Source organism: Salvia splendens, chromosome 12 (assembly GCF_004379255.2).
Source record: "Salvia splendens isolate huo1 chromosome 12, SspV2, whole genome shotgun sequence".
Lineage (NCBI taxonomy): Eukaryota > Viridiplantae > Streptophyta > Magnoliopsida > Lamiales > Lamiaceae > Salvia > Salvia splendens.
The window spans coordinates 2,180,419-2,201,383 of NC_056043.1; the positions used below are offsets into that span (position 1 = coordinate 2,180,419).

Here is a 20,965-nt window from a genome sequence, read left to right on the forward strand (position 1 = left end):
GATCAAGATTAATATCACTAATTTGAATTATAGTAGTACTACTAATTTTAATTTCATCAAGTTAAATTACTTAGAATATACTTATAAAAATTATTTCATATTATATGACCATAAAAACATTGTGAAAAAAATAATAAATCACGAGGAAAAGTGGCTTCTCTTCGAATGTCGATATTTTAGTTTCATTTCTACTATAAATTTAGGATTGATACAATCGAAATATACCCTTTTTGTTTCATTTAAAAAAATTAATCTATACTGGTAGGCATTTGTTTTACTAATTTATGAATCACAAAATTCAGTGAAAGCAAAAAATATGAAGAATTTGAAAGTCATTCAATCATGTCCTTGGAAGTACTCTAGTGAACAATTCTAAATAATTAAAATACCCTCCTTGATTTTCACTAAATGCAAAAATAAAAATAGTTACAATTCAGATTTGCAAGAATCAATCTCCTGAAGCTCAAGTTGCAAGAATTTCTCAATAAAAATTTGGTAATTTCACTAGATTTGTTTCACAACAATTGGACTTCTAACATAATGCCTTCCATCACTCCATATCAGCTGTCCAAACACATAGTCCTTCACACCACCATACTTCTTAGCACTCAGTGTCACTCTAAAGGCCTTCTCCTCCCCTTCTCTCCCGAACACGAGCGTCTCCGGCTCGACCCTCACCGACACGCCACGTGGGCTGCGCACGCGGGCTCTGTAGGTGCCCGGGGACCCCACATTCTTCACCCTTCTCGCCACGGTCACCGAGCCATTGAGGTACGGGACCGTGATGGAAGGGTAGTTGAAGTCGATGAGGCGAACGGCTCTAGTGCACGCGTACGCCTCTTCCGAGAAGAGCTTCATCTGCGTCTGGTTGAACCCGATGGCGCAGAGGAAGTCCAAGTAGTCGTTTACGGATAGATCATAGACTAGGCCGGGGTCCATGGCGCGGTTGGGCTGCACGTGGCCTCCTCCGTAGCTGAAGGGCGTGGCCTTGACGTGGGACGCGTTTGTCATGGGCTTCAACGTGTTGTCGCGCGTCCTTGCTGCAAGAGGAAACAGAGTGAGTAACGGGCTGATGTGGTTTGGTTCGCTACTAATCATGTTTGTTTTGATTTGTTACCTGTTGTTGTGATGGCGGATCGGATGGCTGCAGGGCTCCATTTGGGGTGGAGGGTCTTCAAGAGGCCGACTACTCCGGAGACGTGGGGGCACGACATTGAGGTCCCCGACACTGAGTTGAAGAGGACGCGCCTCGTGTCAAAGCCTTGATTGGTTGGCCCCTGCGCCCCCGTGTAGGCGGCTATGATGCTTACTCCCGGAGCAGTGATATCCGGCTGAAAACAAACGGTGTTTCGAAGTTAAGTACATTGGGATGGGTCAGTATGGTGTACCTCACCAAAATTCTTATACGGTATATATTACCGAAAATGTCATTATAAATAAATAATCATACTATTACCGTACCCGATTTTTTGATATGTTAATTTTTAATACTTACCATACTGAAGTTTGGTATTACCTTACCATACTTATGGTATACAGGATTTGGTGGCATTAACGAAATACGGTCATACCGAAATCTTGTTTCGTACCATTAAGATAAGTGCGGTATATCAGTGTTTCGTTAAGATAAGTGCAATAATTGCATTCCAAAGTCTAAACCTTTAGGATTTCTGGTGTGATGGTGTTAGGCCCTTTAGAGGAGAAGGCTGCCATGAAAGGCGCAGGCTTCGCGCCTAGCTGAGTCGTTGGTTTGCTAATGTAAGCCACGGGCGACCTGACAGTTAAACGCCGTGCCAAGAATAAGGATCAGACATAGTTAGATTCATCATTGATCAGTGTTTCTAACCTTGTTGAATTGATGTAGGAGAATAGAGTGACTCCATCAGAGTAAATGATGTGTGAAGCAGGCAGAACATGAGGATCAGCAAGGATTTCATTACCAGAAGCCTCATTGTTTGCCAGCACCATCCCCACTGCTCCGGCCAAGGCGGCCTGCTCGCCTTTGTCGACTCTCGCGTTGTCCCCCCGCAGACACACCACGATCTTCCCATTCGCCTTTCGAGGATCCAGAGTTCCTGGTTTGCAAAGCAACCTACATTACCATATCCTTGATCAGCAAACAGCAGTGGTTATCATTCAGCGTCCGCATATAAGTAACTTACGCCTCATCAGCTGTCGCGTTGGCAAGTTTGGCCGACGCAGCAGAGATGACGGGATACGCCTTGTGCTGAGGCAACGACGTAGCTGAAAGGCTCTCTCCCTTCGAAACAATAAAATGCGTATGTTAATGTAATATCAGTTGACATCACAAAATATATCAGTATGAATTACATAATTCATGATTCATGAATATCAGGGAAATGATATGTTTTGTGATGCCAAATGATATTCATACATTTGCGAACTGATATAAGTTTGTGTTCCGACTTATATACCTTGAAGCGCATTCCGTTCCCTAGCGAGACGAAGCTAGAGAACTGGCGGTCGATGGTGCTCGCCCCAACCGTGATCTGCCAAGGTGCAAGGTTCGCAGCCGTGCCAGGTTTAGGCCCCGAATTCCCAGCCGAACAGACCACCGCAATGCCATGCTTCGCTGCGTGGAACGAGCCTATAGCAACGCTGTCGTTGTAGAACGGAACAGGATCTCCTCCGAGAGAGACAGACAGAACATCAACCCCATCATGTATGGCCGTGTCGAAAGCAGCCAGGATATCCGCATCGAAGCACTCGTTTCCCCCCACAGGCGGCCAGCACACTTTGTAAGCAGCCACCCGAGCCCTTGGCGACCCGCCTTTAGCTGTCCCATTGCCATACCCAAAAACACTCGCCCCGCCCACAAAATTCCCACCGGCCGTCGACAACGTGTGGGACCCGTGCCCCTCCGTGTCCCTCGGGCTCGTGAACGTGGAATTCAGTGGGCCGGCAACGGCACTATACCCCTTGTTGAAGTATCTTGCTCCAATCAGCTTCCTACACAGCTCCAATCAATTGACAATTATTATACTAAACACCAAAGACTCCCAACAGAAAATGGAAACTACTAAATGAAGAATCAGACAAAGTGGTGTCTGTCTCCACATGACAACAAGATGAATTTGGTAAGAAGTTGGATGAGATAAAGGTGCTAGAAAATGGTAACCTGTTGCAAAGAAAGCTGGCATCCAAATCATTTTGGCAAATTCCTCTCCACTTTGAAGGAACTGGTCCCAATTCTTCATCACTAAAGCTTTTTGAAGATGGCCACACACCTTGTTTCAACCACACAACGGTTAGACCCTACACGAAGCTATGACAACGAACGAGACACGGCCCGATTTTCCTCATTCTTGATACCTCTAGCAGCATTTCACTCAGCAAAGCCATACTCACTTCCCACACTCACAAAATGTGTTTTTTTTAATCACAATTACTAAAATTATTGTCTGATTCTGATTATGGGGAAGCAAACTCAAATAAAATAAAAGAATAAACTAAAAATGTCTTCTTTAGCTCAACACAACAACCCCACATTGCTATAAACAATCATATAAGTCAATGATGCTCTGCAGCAAAGCTCCAAAGATAGATGGCAGAAAACAATAAAATAATTCCACAACCTAACAGATTCAAACCTCATAATTAAAGCAAACTAAACACTGACTTAACTAACATTAGTCATAAAAAAAATGGATCCAGATAAGGCTTCAAGACTCACCAGTATCAAGATTTGCAATAATGGTATCTTCCCCAAATCTAGCCTTCTCCCACAGAGAGCCCACTCGGATTTCGCCATTGCTTTCGAGCCCAAGAAAATCCCATGACCTTGTTGTGTGAAGCTTCTTCCCCTGATTCAGAAACACTGATACAACCTTGGGATGCTCTGACATTAAAAAAAACAATTAGAACTCCAAACAAAAAAAAAAAAACAATTAGAACTCCAAACAAAAAAACAAAATACAATCAGACAAGAACTGCAAAACAAAATTAACTTTCACTCTTACTAGATATTCTAGAAGCTTCTTCATCTTCAAGGATTGCAGCAAACCCATTGATGTGTTTAGTGTATGAGTAGAAAATTGCATCTTTGGCCTTACCAGAGCTACATGGGATCAATCAAGATTAGATTTTTATCATAAAGATTGGATTTTTATCACACGAAAATCCCACAAATCTTGATTTCTGCAAACCTGCCAAGGAATGATCCAAGAAACTGATAATGGGACTCTGTGACAGCATCATAATCATGAGATTGGACTCCTATTCCATGTGAATGAGCTCCCAAATACACAACGTAGGACTAGACAAAATTCAAGAAACAAAAAAATCAAATCAAGCTCTATTATTAACCAGAGAAGAGAATTAGTAAATGCTTACCTTTTTGGTGGCAAGTGTGGGTCTAAGCAATAGTGTTATTAGAGCAAGTGAGAGGAGATAAAGAGCTCTATTAATTGCCATTGCTCTTCACTTTAGTGATAACACTCTATTTTTATTTTTTATTTTTTATTTTAGTTTTCCACTCACTTAGCTCCCACTGAAGTAGGAGAATGTGTAGTGATGGTGAGCAGTTTGTATTGGTGGTTGAAGCAGCTATTTAAAAGATTCTTGAAGGCTGAGGTGTTGACCTTTCATGGAACAAAAAGGTAAGAAAACCCATCATTGTTTGACTTCATTTTAAAGAAATGATCGAAACGAGGGGAGCTTTAATTGGATCGTATTATATTCTATGGGTGTTGTGATTTGCATGTAATTTGTAAAGAATAATGCTATGCGGCCACATTATGGCCAACCATAAATTAAGTAAATAACAAAAAAATTTGATTTTTTTTCAAATTTTTGGTTTAATACTATTTGATTTTACTTTTATATCATCTTCATTATATGTTGCTCAACATGTTAGTGTTGTTCTTTCGTAGTTTTTGCTCAACTTATTATTACTGTCATTTCTTGATTGTTGCTCAACGTATACAGTAATTCGTGATATTAATGTGTTTTACGTAATGGAATTCAAAGATAAGTATCAACTCACAAGTCCATTCACACACATATAAGTTTATATCGGTAATTCTAATTTTTTTATACATGTAAATGGACTAAATTAACTTTTTATGGCCGGCCACATTATGGCCATTTAGCATCACTCATTTGTAAATATGATATGTTTTGTTAATCTAAAGTACTCCTTTAAGGGCATCAGCAGTGGGGCACCCTAAGGCGCGCCACGTCATCAGTTTTATCCTCCTACCTCCCCACCTGCAATGGGGCGCCCTAAGGCGCGCCCTATGGCGCGCCACATCATCATTTTTTTAATATTTACAAAATCCATACGAATTTAAAAAAACTAATAAATTAAAATACGAATTTCAAAAACTTCATTTCATTTAATAAAAATTAATACATTACAATGCGAATTAAAAAAAACGCAAACTCAGCGACGGCGGTTACGAGCCCACACTTCTTCAATCATGTCGCTCATGAGCTGCGCATGATCCTGTTGGTTGCGCATTGAGGCCTGTCTAGATAGAACCTCATTGAAGCCTAACGGTAACCCTCTATCGGGTGTCTCGGTCGATGTGCCGGACGAGCTAGATGCACGGTCATCTTCATTCCAATCGGTGATGCTTCCGCCTTCATTCTCGACTATCATGTTGTGCATGCTTATGCACGCATATATGACATCGACGATGACTTCCTTGTACCAGGAACGAGCCGACCCTTTCACAATTGCCCACCATGATTGGAGCACACTAAATGCCCGCTCGACATCCTTCCGCGCCGACTCCTGCTTTTGCGCAAATAAAACCCTCTTCTCACCAATTGGGCAGCTGATCGTATTTAGGAAAACTGGCCACCGTTGGTAGATGCCATCGGCCAAGTAGTACCTCATATGGTATTGGCGTCTGTTGGCAGTGAACTCGATGGCCGGGCCGTTGCCGTTACTTTGCTCGGTGAAGAGGGTGGACGAGTTGAGGACGTTAATGTCGTTGTTCGACCCGGCTACGCCGAAGTAAGCATGCCAGATCCAGAGTCGATGGTCAGCGACGGCTTCGAGGATCATCGTCGGGTGACTGCCCTTATATCCACTTGTGAATTGGCCTCTCCACGCCGTCGGACAATTCTTCCACTGCCAGTGCATACAGTCGATGCTCCCGAGCATCCCAGGAAACCCGTGCGCCGTCTCGTGCATCTGCATCTGACCCTGGCAATCAGTGGCAGTCGGCTTGCGCAAATATGTGTCGCCATAGGCCTCTACTATCCCCCGACAAAAGCGCTTCAGACACTCGCGGCCTGTAGAATCCCCGCAGTGGAGGTACTCGTCAAAAAGGTCCGTCGTGGTGCCGTATGCCAACTGACGAATAGCAGTCGTTCACTTTTGCAATGGTGTAAGACCGAGTTTGCCGATGCCGTCCTCCCGAAACGTGAAGTATTCATCACGTGAAGACAATGTCCGAACAATGCTGAGAAAAAGGTACCGCGACATTCTAAACCGGCGGTGGAAAACAATCGGGCCCCATCGTGGTTGATGGCAAAATAGTCTTCAACCAGACGTCTGTGAGCTTCCGGGTGGTCGCGTCGGACATACGTCCTATGTCGAATAGGCCTATGGACTTGCTCAGCAGCCGCTGCCGCCGCCTCCTCCTCGCGCTGCATTGCCGCATAGCATGCCGCCATGGCCTCTTCAACGGCTGCATCTAATGCTTCTGACGTCGAACTACCGGACTTAGACGAACTAGAACTATTGGTATCGTCGCCGAGATTCATTTTGGTTGGATGTTGAGAGAGAATATGTAAAGAGATAGTCGATATGTTCGTATGTACAAATGAATGAGAAATGAGATTTAAATAGAAAATAAAAAACGCGTGCCATCGTCCGCGACCATCGTCCGCGTAGCCCACAGTGGGGCGGCCATTGTCCGCGTAGGCCGCAATGAGGCGGACGATGGCGCGGACGATGGACATCGTCCGCGCTATACTCCGCGCCCTTAGTATAGGGCGCGACGATCGTCCGCGACCTATGTCACGCACCCGCAATGGGACGGACGATGGCGGGCGCGGACGATGCGCGCCATCGGGCGTGCCATCGTCCGCTCCATTGCGGATGGCCTAAGTGCTGTGAAAAAATAGTTCGGTTTGACTTTTTTGTTATTAGGGAAAAATGCAATTATATTATTCTTGTTAGTAAAAAAGTTTTCAATTTATGAGATACATTTTGTAATTTGAAATTTCGAGATTCAATTGACGACGAACAGAGGTTCTGGTTGTGAATCTTAGTGGAAATTGGAAATGTAATGCTAGGGTTTTTTGGGGGCGGTGAAGTAGATGCAGAGGAGAGAGAAGTACTATCAAATGCAAGCGGGAAATAAGATGATCGTCGTTGGAAAACGGAAAGGAAAAAAATGGACTGAATAGCAGGGACTTGTATGCAATTTTAAAAGTGTAGGGTGGATTATTTTTAAATCTGGTATGATTTGACTTGATACTTAAAGTATAAAGTATAAAGAAGGATCTGATCAAATCAGGTGAGCAAGCCGATTCACCGTATAAAATTCATTAACAGAAAAATGAAACAACAATACGAAAATTCACCAAAATTACATATCAACAATTACATAAGTTCAACATAGCTTTCCAATAACCAAAATAGCAAGAAAAGCCCTTAATAGGATAGATTCAACAACGATCTACTAGCAAAGACAAACTGAAAAAAAAAAAGAGACAATAAAATTAACTTGAGTTGCAATGAAGCTAGACATATACTTAATGAAAGCAAGCACTAACTCTTCCAATTGTATATATTTTGACCAAAATAGTTAATCAACGATATCCATATCTAAAGGAGATCAAATGATTAATTATGATGAGGTAAGATTAAGTGACAAGTATTGTGGAGTTGTGTGTGATGATGAATAGACATAATCCAACATAGTTAATGAGCAAAGTTGGTCAACTTTTTTAGTTGTGGTGTATGACTATGATCATTTGATTTGTCACCAAAAATTGTTTTCCACCTCATTTTCGTTAGTATAAATACTCCAGTATTTAATATACTCGAGGAATTAATTTTTACTAGATATGTAGGTAGGAATATAAGTTACACTAGCAATGAAAGAGCACATGTCTTGTTCAGAATTGGTGAAACTTTCATCTGGCATAAATCAACTTTGAACTTGTATATATGTTCACATTTACTCATCCCTAGTAGCTATAATGTAGGCATTGACCCTATATAGGAACAGTGTGAAAATAGATAAAAATGAAAATGAACACTAGTTCATCAATAGACACTAAAAATATTGTCCATCTTTTGTATCAATAAAAAGTAGTACTACTAATTAATTTAATATTTTGTATCAATAAAAAGTAATCAATGTAATATTTTGTACCAATATAATCTTTTGTTACAATGTATCACTATCAACTTCATAATATCCGAGCACAGGGTTCGTGCGGCATGCGAACGACCTCACGATCCGAGTTGTGCTCGACTAGTTACATATTAAATTAATGTTTCAAAAATCTGAGTACACTTTTCCTTGTACAATAGGAAAATCTTAGGATCATCAACTAGTGACAGAGCACAAATATATGTGCTCGAAATCTCTATGTGAAGCGCTCATAAATACTCAGAAATTTACTGACGATCCTAATGAGCACAATTGTCTTGTAACAAACAACGATTTTTTGCAGTGTCATTGGTGTTTATTTTTAGTGGATAAGAAAAGTACAATGTTTATCAAAATTACAAACTATTGGGGTCATAACAAACAATAATTTTCATCAAAATTGTGAAATATTTTTCAACACATGATGGAGCAATATAAAAGAAAATGGTGATATAAGTGGGTGCTTACATGACCATGCCCTAGGTGAGTGGGGCTTATATATGGATGACCATTAACATCATGGAGGGGACCCTTATGCTACTTGATTCTCAATTATTTTTTCTCCACATCTTAATATACATTGGACTTTGGAGTTCATTTGATATTGGATTTTTCATTGATTTTTTGTGTGAAGATTGAAGAATAGCAAACATGACAATTGTCATTAATGATTGGATAAAAATCGAATTGATAAAGGGAAGAATAATTCTTTGAAATGCGTAAAGTTATTGACAATGATAAAGTTATTTGGGACAAAACATATTAAAAGATGTGGTATACATACATAGTTTGAATTATTTAAAGACAATATTGAAAGGGGTATATGATAAATGCATCCAAAAATTGAGTTGGAAAGGTAAATTGAAGCTTTGAACTTTGAAAAACTGCAAATGGAAGCCGCTCCACGATGTGAAATAAGTCAACTGGTTGGGATTCGGCTTACACTATTGAATAATTAAATTTTCTAATTTCATCTATATATAATAAAGAATGACAAAGATAGAGAAATGAACAAGGCATAAAATTAAAGTTTGGAATGGAGAAAAAAAATTGATTATAAATTTAACATAATCGTCGGGCCCCATGGCCCGTCACCCCACCGTGTAGTTTCGCCAATGCTAGCACCCCATGTGTCAGCCACAGCTCAGAGGCCAATATGTTTCGATTGAATAGAATGCACGACAACATAGAGTGACAATGAACAAAACTAACCATACATCAATCCAATAGAGAGGAACGAGAATCAAAAGTATCTACATACATCAAGACAACATCACAATCGAATGGTTCAAACGCAAGAAAATTAAGATAAAATGGTAGCCCATATTCCAAATCACCACCTCAAACACTTCATAAGAAATCAGGGCCTCATTAATATCCATGTAATGAAACATACTAAAAAAATATAGAATTACATTTGCATTCTATTTAATAATAAAAAATCTCTTTGATCCATATTGTTTAACGGTGTACGGTAATCAAATCAAACCGAAGTCACAATCTCACAAATTCCGATTCTTCTCCCCATGTTTGCTTCATTTAAATACGGCTAAGATCACGCAACATATTAATGTCCAAGATTTCTTATCTACAAATTATAAATATAGAAATGAAAACTGATGGGATACGAACTAAACAACTAAGCAATAATTGTGAGCCCAATAGCAGTGACGGCCCATCAGCCCAAAACCCAAGAAAGAGTATCAGTTCGGCACAACCAAAGAGTTCGGTCACAGCCTATAGCTCGGTAAAAGCCGACCAATCGAGCTCAACTCTCAGATCGGCAAAAGCTGATCGGCAAAGTTCAGCAGTTCGGTCTCAGTATTCGACCGAACAAGGAGATAGTGGACCCATGCAGGATCTCCACGACCTCCATTACACCCACGATCTATTTAGTGGTATTAAGCAGTTATCAACCCCCCTACCAGGGCTGCAAACCACGATCTTAGTTCGAATGTATAAATAGAACTTAGATCAGATAGACCAAGGTTAAGTTCTCTAGATCCTGAATCTCATATAGCAAATCAGTATTGTAATCTGTAAGCTAGATCAAGCAATACAAATTTGCCCTCTATTCTTCCCGTGGACGTAGATTTACCTCAGTAAATCGAACCACGTAATTTTCAGTGTTGTGATCTTCATTTATTACTTGCATTTATTCCCATCAAAAATTCGCTAAATCATCACTGGCGCCGTCTGTGGGAAAACAGAAAACCAAAACTGTGATAAAAGCGAGTTTTTGATCCTCTTCCACCAAAAAATGCGTACCAGATCACATAATACCCATACTTCCGTCCGTGATGAACGTGAGGAAGCTAGTCCAGCCCGTAGGTCTGGAAAACAGCCTCTGGAGAAATCTGCCTCCAGTTCTCACGGTGAAAGAACAAACCACTCAAAAAGTCATCGCACCGAGCCTCCCCAGCAGCTCGATTTGAATGAGGCTGTCAAGTTGTTCTTGGCTGAGAAGCAGGATGAGTTCTTAACATTCCTGCAAAAGAGCCAGAAGTCGGAGAAGAAAACGGCGGATTCTCCCTCCCCCTCCAGACATGAAAGTCACTACCGCAGTAGTGTCGTATCTTCCAGGAGAAAGAATCCTCACCACCGATATGTTCCTTCTCCTCCTTGTTACCGAAATCACAGGAGAACTCCATCTCCACCATACCGTAGAGATGTCGGATTCGCTATGTATGGAGCGCTGAAGACTCCATTTTCGGATGATATCACCAGAACTCCGTTGCCACAGAATTACCGAACTCCGTCAGTGACTTATGACGGGTTAGTGGATCCTCATGATTTCCTGGGACGCTATCAGTATAATATGGCGAACCAAGGTCTCAATGAGGTTCATATGTGTAAGCTGTTTCCCGAGCTGCTCATCGGGAACGCAAGAAGGTGGTTTGATAGCCTCCCTCAAGGCAGCATTAGATCTTACAGAGATCTAATGGATGCTTTTCATAGGAGGTTCTTCCAGAAAGCTGAAACCCGAATCACTTCGGCTCAGCTGCTTTCTATACGTCAAGGTCGCGATGAAAAGATTAGCGACTTCATGACAAGATTCCACAAGGAATGCCTACAAGTAGATGATCTCAATGATCTACTTGTCATTTCGGCATTCCAAAATGGAATTCTGCCAGGAGCTCTCTACAGAAAGCTCGTTGAATGCAGTCCGCAAACAGCTCAAGAGATGTGGGACATTGCGGACCAGTTTTTTCGTGCTGATGAGGCAGACCGTCGAAAACGGTCTTTAGACAGCTCTTCCAGAGGAGACAAGAGGAAGCCCGATCATAGCGATCAGGGACATCCTCGCCGAACTCCTTTTGAAAGAATTCAAAGGGCACCGGTACAAGACAGATTGGGACCACGTCTCAATCCTGAGAAACCACCCGCTCAGTTCGTACCATTGAACAAGTCGAGAGCGGAAATTTTCGAACTGCATTCTGATATGTTCGAAAAACCAAAGCCGATGACGAAATCGGCCACGCGCCGAAGTCAGGATAAATATTGCTCCTTCCATCAAGACCACGGTCACGATACCGAGGAGTGCCAAAATTTGGCAGCAGATATTGATGTTCTTGTGAAAGCAGGGACGTTAAAAAAATACCAAAGCAAGCCGCCGAAAAAGAATAAGAAACAGAGAAGTGCGAACTGCGCTCCTCAGGATCCTAAAAGGCAACAGGATCCCGAAGACGATGACGAGCCGCAATATGATGGAGTAATCCAGACTATTGACGCTCTCCCAGCCGGGAAGACTAAATCGTCTCTAAAATCAGAGCGCAGAGGCTTCAATCGAGAGGAGCCAACACATAAAAGGCTGAAGAAGGAGGAAGTAATTACATTTTCAGATGCAGATCCCGTCCCGGCCATTTCTCCTCATCAAGACGCTATTGTCATTCAAGCTGGAGTGGCAAACAAACTGATCCACAGAGTGTTTGTGGATACAGGAGCGTCGGTTAGCATTCTTTTTAAAGAATGTTTTGATAAACTGGAAGTGGATCCAGCTCGGCTCAGTCCGGCCCCACTTCCTCTGAAAAGTTTCGCCCAGGAGGACACCCGCCCTGAAGGTATTATCAGCCTTCCGATTACGGTAGGAAGAGCGCCTACTAGCTCCAGTACGGTGATCGAGTTTTTTGTGGTAAAAGCTCGATCCCCGTATAACATTATACTGGGAAGAGACTGGCTCAACACAGTTCGGACCATTTGCTCTACTTATCACCTCACAATCAAGATCCCCACTAAAGGAGGGATAGCAGTCATCCGAGGTGATCAAAAGAGGGCAAAAGAATGTTTGCAGATTGCGCTTAAAAGTGCCGAACAATCAGATCGGCACCATCAAGCATAGCAATCACAGCAGCCGGAGTCAGAGGCAGGCGAAATGAACGAAGTCACACCGGAGCCGAACTCGATGAAAGTTCAGTTATACGAAGATGATCCATCCAGAACGGTCAAGATCGGTTTCGCGGGAACACCTCTACTCCGGGAAAAGACCATCCAGCTCCTCAAAGAGTACAAAGATGTCTTTGCGTGGTCTCCGTTGGACATGACTGGAGTGTCTCCCGAGGTAATTACACATCGGTTAAATATTGATCCTTCAGTCCGGCCTATAAAACAGAAGCAAAGACTCTTTGCGGCAGAAAGAAATCAAGTCATCCATGACGAAGTCCGCCAATTACTGAAAGCGGATGTATTATTTGAAGTAAAATATCCTTCTTGGGTGGCCAATCCTGTGATGATCAAGAAAAAAGAAGGAGGATGGCGGATGTGCATAGATTTTACGGATCTAAATAAGCACTGTCCTAAAGATTGCTACCCCCTTCCCAACATAGATAAAAAAGTAGAAGCTCTGATAGGCTTCGAAATTTTCTGTTTTCTTGATTTGTATAAAGGATACCACCAAGTTTTAATGGATGAGAATGATGCTTCAAAAACGGCTTTCATTACTGACTTCGGTATTTTTGCTTATAAAAAGATGCCATTTGGTTTAAAGAATGCCGGAGCCACATATCAAAGGATGGTAGATAAGCTATTTCGGCACCTGATCGGAAAAGAGGTTGAAGTATATGTTGACGACATAGTTGTTAAAAGCAGAAGCACTTCGGAGTACGAAAACAATCTCAAATCCACTCTCGACGTGCTCAAAAAAGCCAACCTCAAACTCAATCCCCAAAAATGTACCTTTTTGGTAGATTCGGGAAAATTTCTGGGTTGTTGGGTTTCAAAGGAAGGACTCAAGGCAAATCCCCTAAAGGTTCAAGTTGTTCAGAACATGGCAATGCCGAAGTCCATACATGATGTGCAAAGGCTAACTGGATGTCTAGCCGCACTGAATAGATTCCTTTCCCAAGCAGCCGAAAAGCAAATGCCGTTCTTCAATGTTTTGAAGAAGGCACCAAAGTTTGAGTGGGGAGCCGAACAGAAAAAGGCTTTTGACGAACTCAAAAGTTATTTAACCGAACTTCCTACTCTCTCTGCTCCAACAGATGCCGAAGTGATATTCTTATATTTAGCAGCATCAGATCAAACCATTAGCGCGGTGCTTGTACGAGAAGAAGGCCTAAAACAGCGTCCTATCTACTTTACAAGCCGAGCATTAAGAGGTCCCGAAACAAGGTATCAACCTCTGGAAAAAATTGCTCTGGCATTAGTAAATGCAGCAAGGAGACTGCGGCCATATTTCTATGCTCACAAAGTATGCGTCTTAACCGATCTTCCACTTCGGCAAGTTTTGACTAAGCCAGAAGCATCAGGCAGAATTGCCAAGTGGGCTATAGAGTTGGGAGAACATTCAATAGAATATCTACCTCGGAAAGCCATCAAGGGACAAGCCTTGGCAGATTTTCTTGTAGAGGCAAAGTTCGATCAGGCAATCCCTATTATTGCCGAACAGAAAAATCCTACCAATGATGAACTAACACAGCCCCAGAAACCCGAAGTAGAGCCGCCGGACTGTTGGATTGGATTCGTAGATGGAGCTTCGAATAAGACAGGAAGTGGAGCTGGTATTCTACTTATCGCTCCCGACGGACACGAAGTAACTTATTCACTTCGGTTCTTATTCCCAACCACTAATAACGAAGCCGAATACGAAGCCCTTCTTGCCGGACTTCAGTTAGCGCAACGTCTACTTGTCAAATCTCTCAAAATTCATTGTGATTCACAAGTCATAGTGAATCACATGCTGGGTACAAGTGAAGCCCGTGGTGAAAGGATGAAAAAATACTTGGACAAAGCGCAAAGTATTAGCCGAAATTTCTCTTATTTTCGGATAATCCGCATTCCCAGAGCGGGAAATAGCCGAGCAGATACTTTAAGTAAGTTGGCCTCATATCCGAGCTCAAAGGTGGAGGAATTACCGCACAGAAGCATTGATGAAGCTGAAGTACACTCAGTAACCAGTTCACCAAACTGGATGACGCCAATATTAAAGTATCTAGATCAAGGACAACTGCCCGAGGATAAGAGAGAAGCAAGGAAAATCACATGCCGAGCACGTCGGTATGAACTTCATGAAGGAGTCCTATATAGAAAGTCCTACCTTCAACCGTTATTGCGATGTGTAGGACCAGAAGAGACGGATTACATCCTTAGAGAAGTTCATGAAGGATCTTGCGGTAGCCACATCGGAGCTAGAGCATTAGCTAAAAAAGTTCTGAGATGGGGATATTATTGGCCAACTTTGGTACAAGAAGCAGTACAGCTAGTTAAGAAATGTACGAAATGCCAAATCCATGCAAATATCCCAAGGACGCCGCAGACTGATCTATGTGCTATGCAAAGCCCTTGGCCTTTTATGCAATGGGGCATAGACATAGTAGGACCACTACCACAAGCTCCCCGGCAAATGAAATTCTTGATCGTTGCCGTGGATTACTTCACAAAGTGGGTGGAGGCTAAACCATTAGCTACGATAACAAGCTCAAAGGCATTAGATTTTGTCTGGAAGAACATAGTTTGCCGATTTGGCATACCCCATATCCTCATTTCAGATAATGGGACTCAGTTTACTGACAAAACATTCAAGAATTGGTGCCAAGAGTTGAATATTCAACAGCGGTTCACTTCAGTCTCTCACCCACAAGCAAACGGACAAACGGAAGTAACAAACCGTACTTTGGTGAAAGGATTAAAAACTCGGTTAGAACAAGCCAAAGGACAATGGGTAGAAAATCTTCCTCAAGTCCTATGGTCTTACCGAACTACACCAAAAACCTCCAACGGTGAAACTCCGTACAGTCTAGTGTACGGCACTGAAGCCGTAATTCCGGTTGAGATCGGCATACCCAGCCCCCGAACCCTTAATTTCTCAACAGAACTGAATGACGACGGACTGAGAGCCGAACTAGATCTTGCCGAAGAAAGAAGAGAATTGGCCTTCATAAAAGAAGCCAAGTACAAGGAGCAAGTAACCCGGTATTATAACCAAAGGGTGAAAAAGCTGCAGTTTCAAGTGGGAGATCTCGTATTAAGAAACAATGAAGTAAGCCGAGCAGAAAAGCTAGGCAAACTTGAACCCACATGGGAAGGTCCGTATCGGGTGTTAGAAGTCCTGGGAAAAGGGTCTTATAAATTAACTCACATGTCAGGAGAACAAGTACCCCGAACATGGCATATTTCCAACCTCAAGAAGTTCTATTTGTAAGAGACAAGGTCCGGTCAGTCTTGTGTCTAGTTCGGTCCTAGGGTTATGTGCTTTCATATTTTTATTGTTCTTTATACTTGTCGTTTTTTAAAAGATTAAAATCTTTTTCGTCCTTTTTATTTGTCTCTCTATGTGCGTTTTGTCTCTTATAAATGTTACTGAGGTATATTGTTCCTTAAAGGCTGATCCCCTTTTTTTTAGATCATGTATTAAAGACAATTGTGAGTCCAAGCTTCTAAGGAAGATACAAGATTCCACAATTCAGCTTAAGAAACAAGCAATTCGTCTGAAACGAACTGCAATAAGCCGAAAACCACTCCGGTTAACTAGGGAAAGTCCAATCCAAGCGATAAAACTCGCCAAATAAGAACACTAACTAAGTCCGGTCAAAGAAGAGTTTACTTCATAAGACCGAGGGCGAGTACAATAAATGAAATAAAAAATCGCTGAACTGTAAATACGCAGTGATAGAAGCGAAATGAAAAAAATTCATTTACTAAGTCTTGTTGGGCATACAATTCCGCTGCCCTACGAGAATGCGTTACACCATTACAAAGGACTATTCTACTGTCTACGATTGCTAAAGTTGAGCCACCTATCCGAAAAATCCTCATGATGCTGAGTTCGGGCGTTCCGAGCAGTTGAAGAATAAGTAGGTGGACGAGATGCTCTGATCGACCTACCGCCTCTTCCCTGAGTCCGGGAAGTTCTAGCACCTCGGCGGCGAAGAGTCTCTTCACGAAGCATTCGCTGATCTTGCTCACTCATATTCACAACTCCTCTACGAACTTCAGGGCGTTCTTGTCTTGACGTTTCCGGTTGCTCCTGAGTCCGTTGCTGATTTGGAGTAGAATTTTGAGTAAGTGGATTAGAGGTTTGAGTTGGAGTGTGAGCATCTGTTAGCGGGAAACGGCTAAGGAATCTCTCGATTGAGGGACGCCGGGAAAGAATGATGTCGTACAGAGAAGCCAAGCGCCGCAATGATTTCACAACTTGTTGGCAAGCCGAGCTCTCCAGCACATTGTTCTTCCGGAGTACATGAAGCTTCTCCCACAGTTCATCAACTTGATTCTAAACTTCAGATATAGTCATTCCCCCGCGCCCGCAGATGAAATCTTCATATGCAGTCCTCTCAGCGATGACAGTATTCAGCTCGGCCTTCAGATCTTTCTTTATGCACTCTAAGTCCTTATTGTTGGACTCCAGCTCCACTAAACGAGCCAAGAGTTCATCATACTTCATCTGGTCGTCTATAGCTTTTTTCTCAGCTTCATTTAAAGCCAAAGAGTATAGCCGCTTCCAGTGAAGTACCTCCAGCTCCTTAGAGTTAAGAATACGAAGCAGCTATGTCAGTTCGGCATTTCAGTTTACCGAGCAGGCAGTAAACCACAATAGGAGTAAAAGAGATTAAGAAGAGCTATAAGGAAGACACGAGTGTAGAAAGAAGAATTTTTTTCATTCACAAGAAAAAATTTACACAAGGAGGGCTTCAAGGCCATTTTACAAATAGAAAGAAAGAAACTAAACTAAGAGAAGGGAGACGAAATCATACTCCGCCAGTTTCGTCTCCGGCTTCCCTGTGGGTTTCAGCTTCTTTCTCCTTGTCGACCTCGGTCTCAGCCTCGGCCTCCCTCCTCCCTCCCTCCTGCTCGGCGCCCCCATCGCCGATCTGCTGCACCTCTTGCTCGGCGTGCCCGTCGCCGGTCTGCTGATCCTTCTGCTCGGTCTCCTTGCAGGCCTCATTTTCCTGCTCACCCTCTTCTTTGAAAATTGAAGCGGGTGAAACAGGCCCCAAGGAGGCAAAGATGGCCTCCATGTTCTCGTCACGGTCAGCACGGCAATTACGGACTCGTTCAGCAGAAAGCAGGACCGATGAAGACGCAAGCTCCTCAAGGAGCGGCAGACTCTGGAGACGCGCTGCAATCTCTCGGCCATACAGCGGCAAGACGACTTCGGGTTCCTGCTCAACATTATCGGTCATCAATTTCAGCAGATCACCGATAAGGGCCGAAAATTGATTGCTCAAAAAGAGTTTCTCCGTGTAAACACGGAGAGCCTCCCCCTGAGCAACCACGGCAGCCGCCTCCCTCTGTTTCGACCGCTCTCTCTGGATGATGAGCTGGTCTTTGGCACGCTGGGCTTCATCCTGAGCCGAGATCATAGCGGCCCTTGCCCTCTCAAAGTCTTCCCGAGCCTGTTCGGCCTGGTGACGAGCAGCATTCAAATTCCTCTGCATCTCATCATAATCGCTGGACGCTTTAGAGAGTTCAACTGTGACGAGTTTGCAGAGCATATTGTTCCTCTGAAAATGGAAAAAGGAAAAAGTCAACAGAGGGGCCACAAAAAAAATATAGGAAAGAAGCAAAGCCAGAAAATCAAGAAGAAAATTCACCTCTACAAAGTCCTTTGGCCATAAAAAGGGCTCAGAGATATGTTCCGAAGTGGCCGTAACCACTCCTGATCCATAACCCCCCTGGACAATGTCTCTCTCTGGCGCTTTTGGGGGTTTCTGAGTCTTCGCCTTCCCCCTTGCCGAGGTCGATCCCGGCTTTTTTGGATCCGAAGACTGACTCGAAGAGGTCTTCTGCCTCTTCGGATTCTTCTCGGCATCAGACGCCGAGCTGGTGGTTTTCTGTTTCTCCGGCTCCTTTGATTCGGAGGATTTGCGACCAAGCTTGCTTAGCATGTTCACTGCCAAAAAGCAAGAAAACAAAGTTAGTTTTCGCCGCTAAAGCAGTAAAGCATAAAAAAGAAATCCTCACCCTCAGTCTCTTCGTCCGAAGACGAGGAGTCGAACACGAAGTCACCCTTGACGAGCTCAGATTCCAAATACTGTTTCCTAATCATGGGAATCTTATTGAGCCCGCCCTCGAGCTCGTCCAACGGTTCTACCCGAAGATGAGGAATTACGGACTTCGGCCCTCTCCAGGAAAAGTCCGGAGCCGCTGTCCTATTGTAAAAAAAGAAGCGATTTTTCCACATCGGCCATTTGGTTTTACAGAAGGCTCTAAAGGGCTGTAAAGGGATCAAGTAAAACCAGGATCCCTTTCTCTTAAACTGAAAGAAATTAAGGATTGCCCTCAGAGACAGATCCTTTTCTAGTCTACGCAGCTCGGCAGCAAAGGCCGATAAGTGCCTCCAAGAATTTGGAGTCACCTGACCTAAAGGAAGTTGGAAAAAATCAAGAAGCTCTACAAAGGCGGGGGGAAGAGGGAAACGAAGCCCGCATTCTAAGCAGGCTTCGTAAACGGTGGCATAACCCTCCGGCGGCGAGTTAACCCTATGAGTGTCGTCGGGAATCACCACTAACCCCCCAGGAAGAAAATATTTTCTGTGTAAGGATATCACAGTATCCTTACTCAAAATGCTGTGAAAATATTCTACCGTCTTCTCCCCGGACTTTTTCCGGACAGAAGATCCCTTACCCCCCTTCCTACCACTACCTGATTCAGAAACAGTTTCAGAAGAAGAAGACATGATTCTTACTCTTTGATGGTCGAAAGTCTCTGAAGAAATTCTTGAAGAAGCGGAAGAAAATTTTACGAAAAAGAGAGAGAATGCAGAAGAAATAATCGCAAAAGTGTTCCAATGATGAAGAAAGGAAATATTTATCAGATTCGCAGAGGCGTTTCAAATTCGTCGCACCGTTTCAAATCCCACTTTTTCTGGATTCTCTGGCCGGATTTGCTGTCACATTTAATGCAGACACGTGCAGAGCACGTCCCCTGACGTCAGCCTCCCCCTTACACTTATCCAAAATGCCGAAGTGATTCACTTCGCTTTTCGGGGGGGTGGTGATGGGATACGAACTAAACAACTAAGCAATAATTGCGAGCCCAATAGCAGTGACGGCCCATCAGCCCAAAACCCAAGAAAGAGTATCAGTTCGGCACAACCAAAGAGTTCGGTCACAGCCTATAGCTCGGTAAAAGCCGACCAATCGAGCTCAACTCTCAGATCGGCAAAAGCTGATCGGCAAAGTTCAGCAGTTCGGTCTCAGTATTCGACCGAACAAGGAGATAGTGGACCCATGCAGGATCTCCACGACCTCCATTACACCCACGATCTATTTAGTGGTATTAAGCAGTTATCAACCCCCCTACCAGGGCTGCAAACCACGATCTTAGTTCGAATGTATAAATAGAACTTAGATCAGATAGACCAAGGTTAAGTTCTCTAGATCCTGAATCTCATATAGCAAATCAGTATTGTAATCTGTAAGCTAGATCAAGCAATACAAATTTGCCCTCTATTCTTCCCGTGGACGTAGATTTACCTCAGTAAATCGAACCACGTAATTTTCAGTGTTGTGATCTTCATTTATTACTTGCATGTAATGAAACATACTAAAAAAATATAGAATTACATTTGCATTCTATTTAATAATAAAAAATCTCTTTGATCCATATTGTTTAACGGTGTACGGTAATCAAATCAAACCGAAGTCACAATCTCACAAATTCCGATTCTTCTCCCCATGTTTGCTTCATTTAAATACGGCTAAGATCACGCAACATATTAATGTCCAAGATTTCTTATCTACAAATTATAAATATAGAAATGAAAACAAAAATAAAAATAAAGAATATGTGATTTGAATGAATGACCTTCTTGTTCTGATCTTTGCATTCCCTCAATTATGTGACGTTGCTAGAAAAAGAATTCAATGACTATCTTAATATGGTTTAATAAATTACTCTTGGGATAAAAAAAATTTGCATTCCCTCAATTATGTGACGTTGCTAGAAAAAGAATTCAATGACTATCTTAATATGGTTTAATAAATTACTCTGGGATAAAAAAATTTGGAGCATTTCTCAATTTATGTTTGTCATCCTTGCACAGATGCCATGCTAATCTTCTCTGTATTATTCCAATTTTATCGGATGTCCCCAAAGGGACAATGGGTGTAGTTAGGTGCTGGAATATAGACATAAATATAAGTCATTGTTTCTCCAATGTGGGAAAA

At 42.7% G+C, this 20,965-nt stretch overlaps 1 protein-coding gene and 1 non-coding gene across 2 annotated transcripts; both read right to left on the bottom strand.

The window, feature by feature from the left end:
- Positions 1 to 377: 377 nt before the first annotated feature.
- Positions 378 to 4,552, bottom strand: LOC121756797 (subtilisin-like protease SBT5.3). Its single transcript, XM_042152190.1, has 11 exons — positions 4,354 to 4,552; positions 4,167 to 4,276; positions 3,981 to 4,078; positions 3,695 to 3,859; positions 3,140 to 3,248; positions 2,436 to 2,970; positions 2,163 to 2,260; positions 1,847 to 2,092; positions 1,660 to 1,774; positions 1,118 to 1,331; positions 378 to 1,040 (listed from the first exon to the last, which is right to left on the bottom strand). Exons 1-11 carry the CDS (start codon positions 4,432 to 4,434, stop codon positions 505 to 507), a joined length of 2,307 nt encoding a protein of 768 aa, XP_042008124.1. The 5' UTR covers positions 4,435 to 4,552; the 3' UTR covers positions 378 to 504.
- Positions 4,553 to 20,795: 16,243 nt separating this feature from the next.
- Positions 20,796 to 20,898, bottom strand: LOC121759761. The gene has a single exon (XR_006041709.1). It is a non-coding gene; the product is annotated as a U6 spliceosomal RNA (small nuclear RNA).
- Positions 20,899 to 20,965: the final 67 nt, after the last annotated feature.

Coding starts and splice junctions, on each gene's coding strand:
- LOC121756797 (XM_042152190.1), bottom strand. CDS start 4,434: ATGGCAATTAATAGAGCTCTTTATCTCCTCTCACTTGCTCTAATAACA. Junction 1,775..1,846: donor TCCTACATCAATTCAACAAG/GTTAGAAACACT, acceptor TTTAACTGTCAG/GTCGCCCGTGGCTTACATTA. Junction 1,332..1,659: donor TCACACCAGAAATCCTAAAG/GTTTAGACTTTG, acceptor GTTTGTTTTCAG/CCGGATATCACTGCTCCGGG.